Source organism: Anas acuta, chromosome 3 (assembly GCF_963932015.1).
Source record: "Anas acuta chromosome 3, bAnaAcu1.1, whole genome shotgun sequence".
Classification (NCBI taxonomy): Eukaryota; Metazoa; Chordata; class Aves; order Anseriformes; family Anatidae; genus Anas; species Anas acuta.
In genome coordinates this window covers 62,007,947-62,026,420 of record NC_088981.1, presented here as the reverse complement: position 1 = coordinate 62,026,420, position 18,474 = coordinate 62,007,947, and the positions used below count along the sequence as shown (strand labels likewise).

General features: G+C 41.3%; 1 protein-coding gene across 7 annotated transcripts in view; it reads left to right on the top strand.

Moving 5' to 3' along the window:
* Positions 1-7,979: 7,979 nt before the first annotated feature.
* LAMA2 (laminin subunit alpha 2) overlaps positions 7,980-18,474 on the top strand; it is a 383,401-nt gene continuing 372,906 nt past the window's right edge. For 5 of the 7 annotated variants that reach the window (XM_068677473.1, XM_068677471.1, XM_068677468.1 and 2 more), the window contains exon 1: positions 7,980-8,182. In XM_068677473.1, coding sequence (XP_068533574.1) covers positions 8,086-8,182 — 97 coding nt within the window. In that variant the 5' untranslated portion in view covers positions 7,980-8,085. The remainder of the gene's footprint in view (positions 8,183-18,474) is intronic. The other 2 variants (XM_068677476.1, XM_068677474.1) reach the window with 1 other exon arrangement.

Sequence of the window (18,474 nt, the reverse complement as noted above, 5' to 3'; positions counted from 1 at the left end):
CGTTTTGTTGCTGAGCCATTGCACATGGTATAGAATATCCCCTTGGTTGGTTTAGGCCAGCTGCCCTGGTGATGCCCGCTCCCCAGCTCTTGTCCACCCCCAGCCTGCTGGCTCTTGGGGGGTTTGGAGGGAGTCCTGATGCTGTGTCAGTATTGCTCAGCAGTACAAAACACTGGTGTGATACCAGTGCTATTCTAGCTACAAATGCAGAGCACAGCACTGTATGGGCTGCTGCAGGGAAAGGTGACTCTATCCCAGCCAGACCCAGTAAAGAATATTAGCCTGTAAACTGACAATACTCAATGACCCTAGCAACAAAGTCTCAGGAGAATGCTTTTCCACCAGTGTTGGATTCCTCCTTTTTCCTCCTTATGTCACCTTTGATCTTGAATATGATTCCCTATTTTGATCTTGATTCTTGGTCTCGTATCTCCTATATGCATGGATGTGAAGCATGGGCTGGACTGTGTGGAACTTCAAGTTGGTGATGGCAAAGTTGAGAGCCTCTGGGTAAGGATTAAGGGATGAACAAATAAAGGGGATGTCGTAGTGGAAGTCTATTACAGACCACCTGGCCAGGACGACAACGCCAATGAATTCTTTGCAGAGCTACAAGATGTCTCAAGATCAACTACCCCTGTCCTTATGGCAGATTTCAACTTGCCAGACGTCAACTGGGATCACCACACGGCTGACACGAGCAAGTCCAGGAGGTTCGTAAAGCACCTAGATGATAAATTCTTGGTGCAGGTGCTAAGGGAGCCAACTAGGAAAGGTGCATTCCTAGATCTGTTGCTGGAGAAAAGAGAGGGTCTTGTGGGATAAGGGGCAATTGGCAGCCATCTTGGTCATAGTGACCATGAAGTGGTTGAGTTTAGAATTTATGGTGACAGAAGGAAAACTGCCACCAAAACTTCAGCACTGGATATGGGGAAAGCAGACTTCAGGTTGCTCAGGGAACTAGTCAGCAAGGTCCCATGGGAAACTGCTTTTGAAGGCATTGGCGTCCATCAGTGCTGATCAGTCTTTAAGCACTGCCTCCTAAAAGCACAAGATCAAGCAATTCCAAAATATCGGAAGTCAGGCGGGTGGGGCAGAAGGCCAGTCTGGCTGACCAGGGATCTTCTACTGGAGTTTAGGTGAAAAAAGAAAGTGTACAGCTCCTGGAAGGAGGGTCAGGCGACGAGGAAGGACTACAGGGATGCTGTTCGTGTTTGTAGGGCAAAAATTTGTGTGGCCAAAGCCCAACTAGAGTTGAAGCTGGCCATGTCTGTGGGAGACAAAAAAAAGTTTTTTTTAGATATGTGAACCAAAAAAGGACCAAAGTAAACACAGGTCTGATACTTGATGGGGAAGGTCTCCTCACAGACAATGACATAGGCAAGGCAGAGACATTTAATTCCTTCTTTGTCTCTGTCTTCAATGCTCATGATGGGCTTTGGGACTCAGGGTGCCCTGAGCTGGAGGACCGTGACGGTGGGAAGGACAAACTCCCAACCAACCTTGAATGTGTGCGGGATTTGCTGCTTTGCCTGTATACAAGTCCATGGGTCCAGATGGGATTCATCCCAGGGTGCTTAAAGAGCTGGCTGATGTCATCGCGGGACCTCTCTCAATTATTTTTCAATGGTCTTGGGAATCTGGAGAGGTCCCAGTAGACTGGAAGCTGGCAAATGTTGTGCCAATTTTCAAGAAGGGTAAGAAAGAAGACACTAGATATTACAGGCCTGTTAGTCTCATGTCTTTTACCAGTGCCTGGTAAAATTATGGAGAAGATGATTCTTGAAGTTATTGAAGTGCACCTGGGGGACAATGCTGTCATTGGTCCCAGCCAACATGGACACATGAGGGGTAGGTCATGCCTAACAAATTTGATTTCCTTTTATGACAAGATCACCTGTCTAGTCGATCAAGGGAAACCAGCTGATGTGATCTTTTTGGACTTCAGCAAGGCTTTTGACAAGGTTTCCCATAGGATCCTACTGGACAAAATGTCCAGCATACAACTTAACAAAAACATCATACGATGGGTGAGCAATTGGCTGACAGGCAGGGCTCAAACGGTTGTGGTAAATGGAGCCACATCTGGCTGGCGGATGGTCACTAGTGGGGTCCCTCATGGCTCCATTTTAGGGCCAGTCCTCTTCAGTGTTTTTATAAATGATTTGGACTAGATAAATTTTATAAATGATTTAGAACTAGAAGGTGTTCTGAGCAAATTTGCCGACGACACCAAACTTGGAGGAGTTGAGGACTTGAATGAGGGTGGAAAGGCCTTGCAGAGAGACCTGGACAGATTGGAGAGCTGGGCAATCACCAACTGCATGAAGTTTAACAAGAGCAAGTGCCAGGTCCTGCACCTGGGACTTGGTAACCCTGGCAATACGTACAGACTGGGCAACAAGACACTGGGGAGCAGCCATGCAGAGAGGGACCTGGGGGTTGTAGTTGACAGCAAGTTGAATATGAGCCAGCAGCGTGCCCTGGCAGCCAAGAGGGCCAACTGTATCCTGGGGTGCATCAAGCACAGCATTGCTAGTCGGTCGAGGGAGGTGATTGTCCCGCTCTACTCTGCACTGGTGCGGCCTCACCTTGAGTACTGTGTGCAGTTCTGGGCACCACAGTACAAGAAGGACATAAGCTGTTGGAGAGTGTCCAGAGGAGGGCAACAAAGATGGTGAAGGACCTAGAGGGGAAGACGTATGAGGAGCGGCTGTGGTCACTGGGCCTGTTCAGCTTGGAGAAGAGGAGGCTGAAGGGGACATTATTGCAGTCTACAACATCCTCGTGAGGGGGAATGGAGAGGCAGGTGACCTATTCTCTGTAAACACCAGTGACAGGACCCACAGGAATGGTGTTAAGCTGGGGCAGGGGAAGTTTAGGCTTGACATCAGAAGGGGGTTCTTCACAGAGAGGGTGGTTGCACACTGGAACAGGCTCCCCAGTGAAGTAGTCACTGCACCGAGCCTGTCTGAATTTAAAAAGCAATTGGACTGTGCACTTAGTCACATGGTCTAAACTTTTTGTTAGACCAGTGCGGTGCCAGGAGTTGGACTTAATGATCCTTATGGGTCCCTTCCAACTCGGGATATTCTATGATTCTATGATTCTACGATCTCAGTTTTTCAGCCTTTTCACTTGTCTTTTGCCAGCCCCTTCCCTAGTACCTGTTCTGGATGAGCAGAACCCTGGCATGGGGATATCTCTGGTTCCTCCTGACTTTTGGCTCAACCACTGACCATATCTCACCTTGCCCTTAAAATTGGTTAAATATTTTATTGTTGTGAGTCACACATTTCAGCTCCTCCTAAGTGCTGTATGTGCTTCTCTCTATCTTTACACTTTTTTTTCATATTAATTTGCTTTACCTTCTGATTACAGTCCTCTTAGGAATATAGGACAGGGTTGCACAAGTCATCAAATCCATTCATCTGTCTTTTGCAGGCAAGTTTGTCATGAAACTACTTTCATAAATCTGCAGAGCTCTACCTTCAAATCAATTAAATTTTCTCCTCTTGCTCTCCTGACAGAAGACGGTTTCCACATGTAATAATTAGAAACTATCTTAGAATCATAGAGTCATTAAGGTTGGAAAAGACCTCCAAGATCACCTGGTCCAACCATGACCCTACTAATGACACCCACTAAACCTTGTCCTTAAGCACCATGCCCAACCTTTCCTTAAACACCCCCAGGGATGGTGACTCCATCATCTCCCTGACCAACCTGTGTCAATGCCTGACTACTCTTTCTGAGAAGAAATTTCTCCTAATTTCCAGCTCCTGGCACATCTTGAGGCCATTCCCTCTAGTCCGATCACTAGTTATCTGCAAGAAGAGGCTGGCCCCCAGCTCCCTACCACTTTCTTTCAGGTAGTTGTAGCGAGCAATAAGGTCTCCCCTGAGTCTTCTCTTCTCCAGACTAAACAACCCCAGTTCCCTCAGCCGCTCCTCATAAGACTTGTGTTCCAGGCCCTTCATCAGCTTTGTAGCCCTTCTCTGGACATGCTCCAGGGCCTCAATATCCTTCGTGTAGTGAGGGGCCCAAAACTGAACACAGTACTCAAGGTGCGGTCTCATTAGAGCAGAGTACATGGACATGATCAGCTCCCTGGTGATCTTCCAGTTTTCCAGCCTATACTCATCTATATCTCACTTACGCCCATTTCCTTTTGTGACAATACCATCCATTAACATCCCTGATATACTTAAAACTGTCTCATGTCTTTCAGTCTTCATTTTATTAGGTTAAACAAATCAAGGCTTTCTAATATCTATATTTGAGTTAAGTTCTCCATTCCCCAGAGGCTTCTGCTTTGTTTAAGTCTGAATTCATTTTTCTTGAACATGGGTGATCATAATTCCCTATGATATCCTAGGTGGGATGTAACAGTACAACAGTATTAATTTTCAGATCTTCACTGGAAATATTTTATCTGATCCTATGTCTTATGTACCCTAGGCACTAGCTGATTTCATAGCTTTATCTTTCTTGTCACTCAAAAATGCTTTGTGAGTAATGTTCACCCAGGAGTTTCACCTGGCTAGATTCTCTATTGTTAATTCTCATAAGAAGTGGTTATTGTTAGCCTTTATGTGCATGACCCTGGATCTTATATTATTTAGGATCGGTACCTTCTAATTTTCTGTTACTTCGGTAATCAAGAACAAAAATTGCATACATTTATGGTCATGCCCAATCTTAATCTATCAGCAAAACTCATTAAAACAAAACAAAACAAAACAAAACAAAACAAAAACAAACAAAAAAACTCATTTTTGTGCAAAGATCACAAAGATACTAAGTGACATTTGTCCCCAGATAAACTGTTACCCGATTTGACTGACATCCTTCTTTCAGCCCAGCAGTTCTCACTTCAACAAATGCTAGAGCTGACAGCTTCATATTAGTCTCCATTTTGCCCAGCTTGTCATGGTGGTGGGCGTACCAGCAGGCCTTGCAGCCTCTTCTCCCTGCTTCTATGGGTTTGGCTGCCAGTGTTCAGGGTCCAGACATGTGACCTTGTGTCCGGCCATAGTGACAGAGCTGTGTGAGGAAGAGCTGGGAGAAACCTTGCTGGTGCCTCCCTGCTTTGCATGGGTGCTGCATTTAAACTCAGACCCTCGCCCCTGGTCTCTGCCTGCATTCTGCCTGGACCTCAGATCTGTCTCCTCACTTTGAACCAGTCCAAAGATCTGGACTCTTGACTGATCCTAGTTATTGTCGGCAGACCTTCTCTGCTTTCATTCGCGTACTGTGGGACCAAGCCCCACTGAAGAGATCACTACCGTGCCTGCCTCAGTGTTGTCTTCACCCTCTTACTCATTTCAGTTTTTGGAGCAGCCCCTTCTCACTGCTTCTTGACAGAGCTTGGCATTTCACAGTATGAAATTATTTCCTGTGGTTCAGATGTGAAAATTGTAGTTGATTTAATAAGCCAGGAGGTTATCCTGGCATATCTTGTCTCTCTGCGTCCCCAAACTATTAAAGTTTATGGCTCTGGTGTACAGTTACAGAGGTGTCAGTGCTGGCTTTGAGTGGTGATTAGGTACCAGGGTATGACAGCAGTACAGCTGTACTGGCAGTGGGTCCTTACAACGCCAACTCACATTAAAGACCACACAGGCTCAACAGTAGGAAAAGCCGATTTGAAGAAAAGGTCAGGTAAATAACATATGTTGGGTTTAATATTGGTGTAATATTGATATTTTGGGAAGTAGAGACCTCTACAACCAATCTGCTGTTGATCTTAATAGTTCATGAGTCATAGAGATATTTTGCAGAGACTTAAAAAGTAGGAAAACATGCCGGGGCAGACACTGAAAAAGTGCTAGCTTTTGTTTTCAAGAGTAATAGCAACCTGAGAAGCTGCACTGACAACAATGAATTTGAGTCATCTCTGGATATGAATTAAAAGGGTGACAGGATCTGAGTGGCATTTGAGCATATAGACAAAACTCTAACCCATTGCAACCCCTGTAAGTGATGAATCCATATCTGAGTCTACTACCTAAGATCTGAGGAGACCTTCACATAAAGCAGAAGATGATGTTGCCTTCAGGTCTCACTTGTGGTTTCTACAGTCTGCTTCTGGAGTGTTGTCTCAAACTCATCCCTTGGGTTAGCAGCCCTCAAAGCCGTGGGAAGGATCTCTCCAGCTGGGGATTTTGCAACTCATGCTAATCTGGCTGGTACACAGCAGCTATCACCATGTTTGGCCTAGCACCCTCGGCAGTTCTATGCAACCGATAAATGTGCTTCTAGAGTCAAACTGGTGTAGACTTGGTCAAATCCTTAGCAATAAAACTGACACTGAATTCTCCAAGTTGCAGGCATACAATTGGGGTGAAGTGGTTTTAATAAAGTAACTTATAGCTTATTCCTCTCACATATGTACACAATCCTTCATAGTCAAAGTATTTGTATGAAGAGAATTACAGAGGGAGAAGCAGCCAGAAATTAAGGACAATTACTGCTGATGTGGAAACACTTGATGGACTAAACAGGCAGTGAAAAAGCTGTGGGTAGTGCCATAAACACCATCTCCCTTTCTGTCCCTCATGTCTCATTGTATACTTCTACAACAAAGCAAATAGTTTTTGAGATGAAAACCATCAAGATGAATCTTGAACTTGGGTTTCTCTGTAAGAAGTGCAGAAGGTCACTACATAATCTCTCAGCAAGAAGAATGGAGCATTTTCCATTTGCTTCTGAGTGACAAATGGCTGAGCATATAAGAGCATTATTGTTGCTGCATTTTCTTGGGAGAGGAGGCACAGCAGCTTCTAGACTGCCACGGAAGTGATGTGTATCCTTTAACAGCAGTACAGGCACCAGAACCCAGGCTATTTGGGGTGAAACCTCAAAAGCGAGCCATTGCAGTGAAGAGAAAGAACAAGTCTACTTAGTGCATGATGACAGGAGAAGAAACAAACAGGCTGTGTTGCTGGATGCAACAGTCTATTGTACGCAAAATGCTGTGTTCCCTTGAATTTGGGTTTGGAGTAACAACAGAAATTCACCAACAGAAAAGGCTGTGGTTTGGGAGCTGAACTAGACAATAAAACAAATTCAGAAGTTTTTTTCTGGACACCAGACATATCTATAAAGTTGCTTAATGCTGACTTCAGCAAGTAAAGATGTGTTTGTGTGCATACATACTGAAGTACTTATGTCAGGAAATACATACAATTGCAAAACACAAAGAACGTTCAGTTTGAAGTTCTGTGCTGGATGGTCTGTAAAGGCGCAGGGGTGACTGTGCAAGCCAGAATCAGCCTTGTTTTTGTGCCTTCTGCAGTTCAGCCAAGTTCTGTTTTTCTACCAATCACCACTATTATGCACTTCTTCAGTCTGCTTATATGCAGGTTCCAAGTCTTGCCGTACGCTTCCTTCAATTTTTCAGAATCTGTTTTATTATTTATTTTTAGAATTTTTTTCTATTCAGAAAACCACGCAATAGATTTTAATCAGCATTTTAACGCAACATTAATTTTTCCTTTACGCATTGCTACAGATTTTATTTTCTGTCACGCGTATAGCACTGACAGTGTTACTTCAAGACACAACTGCCATACGACTTCAAGACACAGCTGGGGAAACGCATTTGGCTGAGTTGCAGTTCTAGTTTTCCAATTAAAAAAATAAATAAATAAAATATTATTTTCACCGTACAGGCATTTTCCTGCCTTTTAGATAACTTGCCAAACGTTCAGTTTTCCAGACAGTGAACTGGGGACACCGTTCCCAGACGGGACCGACGAGCGCCGTTTCCCTCCCGCTCGCTCGGGGCCGTGACAGGAGGGTGGGTGCCGGGGCTGCGGGCGGCAGCGGCAGCGGCCGTTAACGGCGGTTTAACGGCTCCGCGCGCGCTCAGCGCCTCAGCGCCCCCCGAGGGAGCGGGCAAGGGGCCGCCGCGGAGCGGCGGGGCGGAGAGCGGCGGGGCGGGGTGGGGGGAGCAGGGGTGTGTCCTGCTCCCGTCCCGGGGCAGCGGGGGGCTCCTTGCCTCTGCCGGGCGGCGGCGGCTCACTCGGCTCGCTGTCCCGCGGCGGGACGAGGCGGCAGCAGCTGGGCTGCCCGGGAGCCATGGCAAGGCAAAGTTTGCTGCTGCTGCTGCTGCTGCCGCTCCTCGCTGCGCTCGGCAGCCGAGGCCAGCAGCCGCCGCCGCCGCCGCCGCAAAGAGGTACAGGGGAGCGGGGAGCGAGGCGAGAGAGAGCGGGAGTCGTGAGGCGCGGGGCCCGAGGGCTGCTGGTGGCGGGGCGTAGGGCGCAGCCTCACGGCCGCGGCGGGGCAGCAGGTGCCCGAGGGGTGCCGAGCCGCCTTGGGCGCCCCCGGAGCGCCGCTCGGGCAAGGCGGTGCCGCCCTGTGCCCAGCCCTCCCCGCCCTGTGCCCGCCTCGGGGCAGGTGCTGAGTGAAACGCCTGCGGGCTGCTCGGGCTGCCTTTAGGTCCGGCGGCGGCTCGGTGCGCTCACAGAGCGTGGCAAAAGGTGTTAAAAGCTAACCACGAGTGGAGGGGGCGCTGGGGCCGTTGTATCCTGCCTTAGCAGTCAGCCTCTTGCACGTACAAACATCGCCCGTTGCGTAGTGGTTAGGTGTGTTGACGACAAGTTCTCTCTCTCTCTCTCTTTTTTTTTTTTTTTTTTTTTTTTTTTTCTTGCTTGCTTTCTTGGTTATTAGTCTGTGAATGATCAAAAAAGGTGTAGAGGTACGGGAGAAGTGAATATTGTCGAATTTACCAGTTCTCATAGGAAACACATAAAACGCTCTTCAGCTCGAAGTATCCCTTCCTGCATTTGATGCCCTTTACATTTTTAGCCCTGCTAAATAGAATTCAGTAAGGAGATACCATGCGTGTGTTAAAATAAAACTGATTGAGGTCACTCGAATAGCGGCTACTTTCTAGTTGCCCTTGATGCCTTGCTGTAAATTGAACGCATTGGATTACAAATTTTTGGTCAGTGTAAGGTTTACTCTACTTTAAAGATATGATACAGTGTCGTTTAAGGGGGAAAAAAAAAGTGTCTCAAGCTGCTGACTTCTTAATACTAATTTTACTTCATGAGGATAAATGATGTTTAATCAAGTATCTCTGTAGATGCTAAAGTAACCCAGGGATAAAATCCCTCACAGATTCACGCTGTGGTTGGTTGGATGATGAATTATTGGCAAACACTGAAGACTGAAATTTTAAAAGTAAAGCATTTAAGATATAGTAACTCATGCGTTTTTCGTATATATATATTTTTTTCCTTCTGGCTAATTCATTTTTTTTTTCAGCCAGAAAAACATTGATTTGGCATTTCTTTTAATATTCTCTCTCTCTCTCTCTTTCTCTCTCTCACACACACACTTTTGGAGAAAATGCTTTGCTAATGCAACTCTTTTTGTTTGTTGGTTGGTTGGTTTTGTTTTTGTTGTTTTAACCCCTGCAGTGAAGGGATATGATTGTTATTTTCCTTTTAAGTGAGAAGTGGGTGTCCTGGGCTTTCATCTGCTGCACCACTGGTGTTATGAGTTCTGGTAATCCAGTAAGGAACTCTGGGACTTATATTTCACTGTTATGGGATGCTGATGAGACTTTTTAAACCTCACAGTTGAATTCAAGTGCTGGCCTTTCAATTTTTTAAAACATTTACTGTCTCTTGTAAGTTTCTCTCTAAGATCTTTTAGAGCTGCTAGGAGGTGCTAGCACTATGTAGATATCACTGCCTCACCCAGACAAAGGCATACTGAACTCCTTTGTAATGCAGAAAGTTCAAAAAATGTGTCTTCACTGAGTCCTGGGGGAGATGTAACATATACAAGAGTGTTACAAGACATTTGGTTTATACCTTTAGGCTTACAGCTTTTGTTTTTTCCAGTTTATAGTTATTTGGTAATATCTGTAACACTGGATGGTGTTACTCTGCAATTATTAGCACCAGTCAGATGTCTGTGGAGAAAATTATGTAACAGAGCTGCAATGCTTTGAAAAACAGTGTTTGAGACATCACAATGAATTCCCATGTTGTTTTTAAGAACAGAACAAGAACATTTTGCACCTCAAACATGAGAACAATCTGTAATCCTTTTTTTTTTTTTTTTTTTTTTTTTTTTTTTTTTTTTTAAAGTTGGTAGGAGATTTATTGTGGCCGGAAACCTGGAGTTAATTTCAAGGATTTTTTTCTTTTTTGTTTCAGCTACAGATGTTAGTCGTTCTTCTTTTGTATGAACACTAAGTAGTCGTGTAGAATTTCTCATAAAATGGCAGTATCAGAACCAGGAGGGCATGTACATTCCGTCACAGTGTTTCTTAAAGGTATGCGTAACTTAGAGTTACGACAAACTTATTGAAGCACTATATAATGTACCTTTTAAAACTTAAACCTTGGTTCATCCTCTTTCCAATGGAATGTGAGAGAAGCAAAATAGTAATAGTTTAAAAAGGAGTACCAAATCTGCATTGGATCTTGAAGAATCCTCCTAAAGAGCTATCATAGGAGAGAACTGAAACTATGTATCTGTGAAAGGTGAAACTGGTAGGGACGGGGCTAAATAACCCATACACTGCAGGGTAACTTGATCTATGGTCTCAGCTGCTGAGAGCAATAGAGATAGCGCGTGAAGTGCAGGTGTTACTTCACATCTCAAAAATCTGAATGTAAGATGTGAAATTTCTCCCTTGAAAGGGAAACAAGGGGTGAACGTCAACATTATATTAGCAGAATATCACTGGTGCCAAGCAATGAATCGTGACTGATTGGTCAGCATTTTTAAGTCTGCTTGTAGGGGTAGATTTTATGAATGAGCTTTCAGGGTGTAGATCAAAATAGCAATATAGTACATTATACGTATGCCCAATATAGTACATTATATGTTTATGCTACTAAATATTTTTCATGTAAACTTTCGGTGATCTGGAAATAAGATTTTATTTATTTATTTATTTAATGCATGTATACCAGACAGATCTTGGTTGGTTCTAGAAACTCCACTAGGAGTACTGACTGCCACCTTGTCAATAAGACTTAACTGGCCCCAAATCTTGGTGCACTTCTGCCCTAAAAATATGTTGTGATTATTTGTAAATTATACTTTGAAATTGTTTTCCATACTGTTTCCTTCCAATTTAATAACCAGTTGAGAAAGTGAAAGCAGAATATATTAGTATGGGGTTTAGGTTTAGAGTGTGAGAAAGGAAAATGCAGTAATAAAAATTCCAAGGTATTGGGAACAGGTAGAATTGTCCATTCTGACTAGAAACATAAATTTGTGTGTGTGTGTTTTGTTAACATGCTTTAATCTGAAATAATCTCAGCCAAACTGGCAGAGGTAGGTCTTCTACAAGAATCTGTGAATTTCTCCAGGCAACAAACAAAACCATTTACAGCACTTTATGTTAGAAATCCTTATTATTCATTTTTCCTCTTACAACTTTTTTTTTTTTTTTGCAGGCATCTTTCTTACTAGGCTTGAAGTACTAGGGTCAGAATGGTGGTTATTTAACCTGTTCCAAAAATCCCCTTTAAAATAATACAGCGAACAATCATTTTTAATTAATTCAGGCTGGAGGAAGAAATCCACCCACACGTAATTCTTAGCCAGCTACTTGGAGTGACAGTTTTTTGAGATTATTGTATTTTGGAGTAAGAGGCAGCAATGAAATCCCTGGTGTAGGGATTTTTTTTTTGTCTTTTGGTTTGTCTGTCTTTCTTGAAGTCTAGACTCATTATATCTGTAGGTCAGGAACGGTAATAGGATGTAAATATGTACAAATATGAAACTGATTATCTCCTTTTCTTTCCCCACTTTCTTCTTAGATGGCAAGCTCCTAGTTACTGGGTATTTTTCCTTCTGAATGAGAGCTCTGTCTACAATATCTGAGAGTTCTTATGTCCCACACTAACAATAATATGGGCAACATCTTGCTTACAGCTGTAAAGTACAGACTAAAATATTTGCTGAACTTTATACTGAATCCATCCATGTCTTTGAAATAAGAAAGGGATTTCCTTGATGCCTGCCAGTAAAACTAGTTCATGAGTGGGCTCCTGCTGATGACTACATGTTATTTTCTTGTACCAGCTACTGCGGTTGATGGCCAGTTCCTGGTTCCTCCTTTACTGCAGTTTTAATATTGTCTTTAATCCAGAAGTATAATAAGAGACAAAATGAAGAAAACAGCAATGATGTTTGGACCATTTACTTGTGTACCCCATGGATAAGGTAGAGATTAGACTTTATTATTATTATTATTATTATTATTATTATTATTATTAATTTATTTTTAGGATTTATTTTGATTAGAAAAATTGTAGGATTTACAGAAAAAGTAACTTGAATTATTGTGAGTTTTGTCCTCAGGAATAACTAAAATCTCTCAGGATTGTTGAAAAGAGAAATAAAACAAAACAAATAGTTGTTACTGCCCCTATTTTTTTCAGCAGTTTGGTCTCTATTTGTTACACCATAGCATCACAAAGATTTTCCTAAGACCGTGCTCCCTGCCAGATTCCTCCAGCGGACATTATCTTTAAATCAGACCTTGTAATAAACATGAGACTCTAAAGCAGCTGTAGCAGTATTATGCCAGGGAACTCTTGTGAAACCTCAGGAAGAAGATGAACATTCCCACAGAGTGGATTATCCAAATACCATTACAATGCCTTGTTCTGTCCCAATCGACATGTGCTTCTGCTTCTGTCATAATTCATGGATTAAAGGTGTAATAAAAAAGAAAATTAAAAAATTAAAATTAGAAAATTAAAAAAAAAAAAAGAAATAGTGAACAAAGTACGTTTTTTTAAAAAATATTTTTATAGCTATATCAGTTATTATGGCAAGTGGGTCATTCTTCACTTATCTCAATGAGTTGGGGCAGTGTTTGAGGTCAGTTAGAAAGAAAAACTCTTCATCAGGAGAGTTAAGTGAATAGTTCTAATCATATTGTATTTTTCCCACTGCTATGGGAAAAGGAAGCAAAGCTGGGGGTTGGTAGTGGATCTGAGAGGTGCAAGAAAAATAAATCAAAATCACTGCTTTCTGCAAATTTCTGGTTAGAGTGAGAGGTGATTTAGGATTTATTTGCTTTTCTACAGATATTCCAGGTCCTCAGATGAACCCTGAGTTAGAATTTTAGATGGCACTTTCACTTTGGTGGTCTTTAGGTTTTGCTGGAAGATGCTGAACACAGCACTGCATTCTTCTCTTCATGCCAGCTGCTCAAAGGTCTGCCATTCTGTTGCACAGAAGTACCTGGATAATTTATATTATAGAGAAATGCATCACACATTAACTTATCTGGAGTGTATTCTGCACTACTATACAATTTGTTGAATAACTTCTAGGCTGGGAGAAGAAATGATGAAAAGCATTATTTATTCGTATCACTGTGCTTCTAAATACATATAATAAAATCTGAGGTTGCAGTGATAACTGTCTTGTGCATTTTCTAAACCTGGCTACAGTATTAGGGAATACAAGTAATCTGGATTCCGCTGAAAGCCAGAGAGCTCTACAAAGTAAGAAGAAATCCATGCTTGGTAAAGAATGTGAACTAACATAAGTAAAACATACATGACTTTTGAATTTGATACTGGAAAACACCAGAATGTGTATTTGCGCAAATTTCCGAAATGGTGATTTGAGTGTGATTCAGTTGCACATCTGATTTAGTTGTATGAATTATGCCTACATTTTCTGTAGTGGCAATAAAAAACACATGATTGCAGCATGTCAAAAATACACCAACAGTGAATAAAAGAATTCCCATATACAGTCCATGGCATAAAACATAATATGTTGCTCGTTGCCTCTTGGCATCGATATAATTGGACAAAGATTTCTATTAATCATTCCTTTTCAAAGCAGAATGAGTTTTCACAAAAAAAAAAAAAATAAAAAAAAAAAATTTCTTTACCATGTAAAGTAAAAAAAAAAAAAAAAACAAAAAACAAAAAAAAACGTGTGCACACACATTCATTTAATTGAAAAAATTTGTAATATGCACACTGAATTCTCCTTTTAAGCATAGCAACTTTCTACAGCTGGGCACAGCCTTTTAAATGAATTCTATTGTACTAAGGCTGTGTGTTACGTGGGCTTAGGGGCTGTGTAAGTTGGATCAGCTTCTCCCTCCCTGTCAGTTTTGGTATGGTTATATAGTAAATATGGCAAATATTTTCTAAATTCAGAGTAGGTGGGAAGCTTTTATATGCATACCCTATAATCATTGATTATGCATGCAGCTGCAGTTTCCTCCCCCAGCTGCAGCTTTGATGTGGAGAATAAGGTGGTCATTTGCCAGCAAAATTAAAAGTTAAACACTTGTACTGGCTTTATAGCTTATAGCTAACTAGAGGAGAAAATGCATTGAGCCTGCTTGCTGCATTGGTAAGAGTTATTTGAAAGTGACTTTGAAGCTTATAGTTTAATTGATGAAAATTTTTGTTGCATAGAAAAGTGATGAAAAAGCAGTAATAATAATCAAGAGCTCGAGTCACTTCCTGAGTAAATTGGATGTTATCTCGGAAGAAAAAAGTGGAACTGAAGTTATAGAGTCATTTTTCTGTTCATGGAAGATAGCCTTATCCTTTGGTCAGTGTTGTTGCTTTCTTTGTTTCTCTTCCTGTTGTCCTTCTTAGATGATAATATCTAAAGGGATCAATGGATGCAGCTGTGTTCTAATGTAGTGGTTCTTCATGGTGATAACACATCTGTGGCTATTTGTACAGTACTTTGCTTCTATTTAAAATACCTGTATTTCCTAACATATCTATTTAAAGCTTCAGTGGTTCAGAGGTGGTGAGAGGTTTTTATGCAACTGTTTCACTGGTTTTTATCTCCACCTGTTGTCTTTCATCTTGGTAAGTCCGGTAATATAACTCAAAATAACAAAATTAGAGGTATGCCACTAATAAGAGAGAGATCAGTGATTGATTTAGTATGTTATTTTTAGTAGACAGTAGAAGTGCATGTATAGTTCTTTTTACAGTCTTTCGATGCTTTTCATTACCTATACCAAATCTGTTTTAGAAGAGAGGATGGCCTTTTCTTGCAAGATTCATTTTTGGCTTCTAATTTGAACACGCATCTTGCTGATATATATGCAGCTGATACATAAGTGCTCATCTTAAAAATGTTACTTGAGAAACAGAATGATATTTTTGAGGGGAAAAGTTTGGGGAGATAAGACTATTTATATCTGTCTGCAAGAATCAAAATAAAAATAGCTAGATATTCTGTAAGATGACTGCTAACAGACCAGGCTTTCTGCTTCAGAAATTAAACTTTGTTGGTATTAAGCCTTCTCATTGTATTACAAGTTCTTTAGGATTAAAATAGAAGCACCATATATTCAGACGTTGATATGGTGCTGGACCACATGTAGAAAGTAGTTCAGGAGAAAAATAGTGGTGATGAGCAAGCTAATGAAAGATGTAATGTAACTTCTGATTGTGATTAGCTTTATAGAGGACACAGGTAATTAATGCCAAAAGGTTTTTGATCTATGCAGATACAGGACAGGAATGCTGATTTATTGAGGTGTAAACTCTTGAGTATAGGATTTGTTTTTCACATGAATGTGGTTGTGGAGTCAGCTTAGGTATAGAGTCAGCTTGGTTAAGGCTGATGAGTAATATCAGTTCAGCTCTAGGGGAATTTGGCATTTATGAAAAGATGTAAAGAACTTGGTGTGAAAGTGCTGATAGAATAATGACATTATATTTCAACCTATTGTTGAAATCAGCCTCCTTAGTGGGAAAATAGAAGCTGGCAAATAGGTTCTAATACTTAAAAAGGCCTCAAACAGTGATCTTGTAGCTATAATTTTAGAACTGAACACATTCATAGACACAAGAAAGAGTAGAATTAGTGAATACATGGATAAATATGTTGTGATGGAGAGAGTCAAACTGGCTTTTTAAGGAAGAAATTGTATACTACATAGGTAAGTGTTCAAAGGATTTGTGTTAGACATACTAATAAGCACTATGCTGTCATTATAGTATGTATACTTGGGCTTTCAAAAAAGCATCTGAGAATATCTGTGAGTATATTTTAAATTGTAGAGAAATCAAGTGAAACGGTGGAACAATGAATGGAATTGGGGGAAAGTGAGTGTGTATTAAAGGATCAAAAATGGAAAAGAAACTAGAGACGGGTGTGTGGCAGAACACTTTGAAACTGCCCAGTGCTTGCTGGATATGTCCAGGAAGCTGAGGTAATGCTGTACAGTGGTGCTTGCTGAGAAACGTGAGGGGACAGTGGAATGAAAACAGGCCCTGCATGGACTGAGATGTTCCTGCTCCTTTCCTTTCATTCTGTTCCCAAACCCTCTTGATTTTTTTTTTCCTTATGATCTGGAGGGTAAGAAGGTTATGAGGGAACAATACTGACACAAATATAACATTGATTAGAATCAGGGAGACACTTATCAAGGCTAACCAGTTCCAGTTTTCTCAGTCTCAACTTGTAGGACAAATGTTCCAAACCGAGAATCTTCTTTAGGACCCTTTGCTGGACTGTCTCTAAAATGTCCCAACCTTGTACTCAGTATTTGTGTTCTCGGACACAGTGCTCAAGAGGTGCTCTCACCAGTGCTGAGCAGAGATCTCCTGCCTCAGGCTGCTGGTACCACTCCTAATGCTGGCCAGAATGCTGCTGGCCTTCTTTGCTATGAGGGTGCGTTGCTGACTCTAGCTTTTTCCCAAAAACACTTTTTCCCAAAATACAAAAATTAAGATGCTTCTGAGGAAGTAGCAACTTAAGCATACACTGACCACCCTGACTTCTTGAAGACAGACTGCATATATGGCAGGGAACTATTGCTGTGTGTATCTGTTCCTGCTTTTCCTTGGGCAGTGAACACTAGCAACAGAGAGGATGCTGGGCTAGATAGACCTTGTTCAAACCTATCTTGGTAACTTTTATGTTTTTCTATTTGTAGTTTAGATTGAAGTTAGCATATTGCTGACATTGGTAGAAGACCTGCAGGAATGGTGTTATGACCCACAGGAATGGTGTCAAGCTGTGACGGGTAGGTTCAAGCTGGATATCAAGAAGAGATTCTTCACTGAGAGGGGTTGTCGTGCACTGGAACAGGCTCCCCAGGGATGTAGGCTCAGCTCATCATAGGCTCAGCTATTAAAGATCCAGTAATTAATAAATATTCTGCTTTATGTAATTGTTTGCTGCTATGAGTACTCACAAATTCTAGTTCTACAGAAGATCATTTATATACCATCACTTTCCAGAAGAATCTCTTCATCTCTGTGTAAGATGGGATAATTTGTAGGCAGTCTTCTTCAAAGGTGATGAAGCTCCAATGCAGAGACTGCTTTTTATCTCCTACCTCAGTTCTGTGCATCTGTGAAACAAACCAGTGGTTCATTTTTCATGCCAGAAATTCTCATTTGTCTCACTTCCCCTTCGTTTTAGTTATAAATATTTTCATAAGACTTTTGTCTGGAAATGTGAAAAATCACAGCATGGAAAAGTCTACTGCACAAACACTTCCAGTAAGTTAGGAAAAGTAAGGCTGAAATGGTTTTGACATCAGTTGTTGCCCTAGCTTACTGATAAATGCAAAGTAAAAACTGCTACTCTGACACGCATAATGTGGACATTAGCTATTACCCCTCTTCATCAGTTATTACCAATCTGTATTTGTGTTTATATATTGCTGTTGAGAAAACAGGCATTTTTCTTCCCAGTAACTGTTCCGTAGGTGATCAGCTGTGTGAGAAAGAAGCTGAATGGCCTGAGTAGCATATGCCTATGATTACTGGGCATACCCCTAATGTCGAATGTGACTTGAGCATTTGTACTGCTCAGGTGCATGCCTTTGAATGTGGAGTGTGTAGGGCACCATTCTAAACTCTTCTTGTCCCACAAAGTAGAGCTATTTCTAGGAATTAGAGTAGATTTCTGCAACATGGTATGAAAATAAATATTTCCAATCAATTAAAAATACACTGAATTAATCCATTAATTGACCTAAGTAACTCTGTTTAAAAAAAAAAAAGTTCAAAAATGAGTCACCATTAAGACCATCTAGGATGAAATCAAATTGCTCAATCTGCTTCAAAAATTTGAGTAATTATTGCATTTCATGTTAAGAAGTCATTATATTCTACATCTGTAATGTAGTATCTGTCTACAGTATGATGAAGACTGGACAATTGTTTTCTAGAAGTGAAACAGAATTTATGTATTCCATGCTAGACCAAAACCATAGAGAGTCCAAGGAAATAATTTTCCCTCATTCACTACTTGTTTTTCATTTATGGCTGTTAGTTAAAGTATCTGAGTAAAAATACCTGATACCATGTGATGTGTACTTAGCTTGGTGAGAAAGTTAGATTTGTTTGACGTTACCGCAGAATTCTTACTGCCTTCCTTGAGGCAAGAATTTAATTCCTGGCCTTTATGAAGGGAGTATACAAGCAAGTACACAACATTCTGTTCTGTTTTAATGTTCTGCTGAACATATGT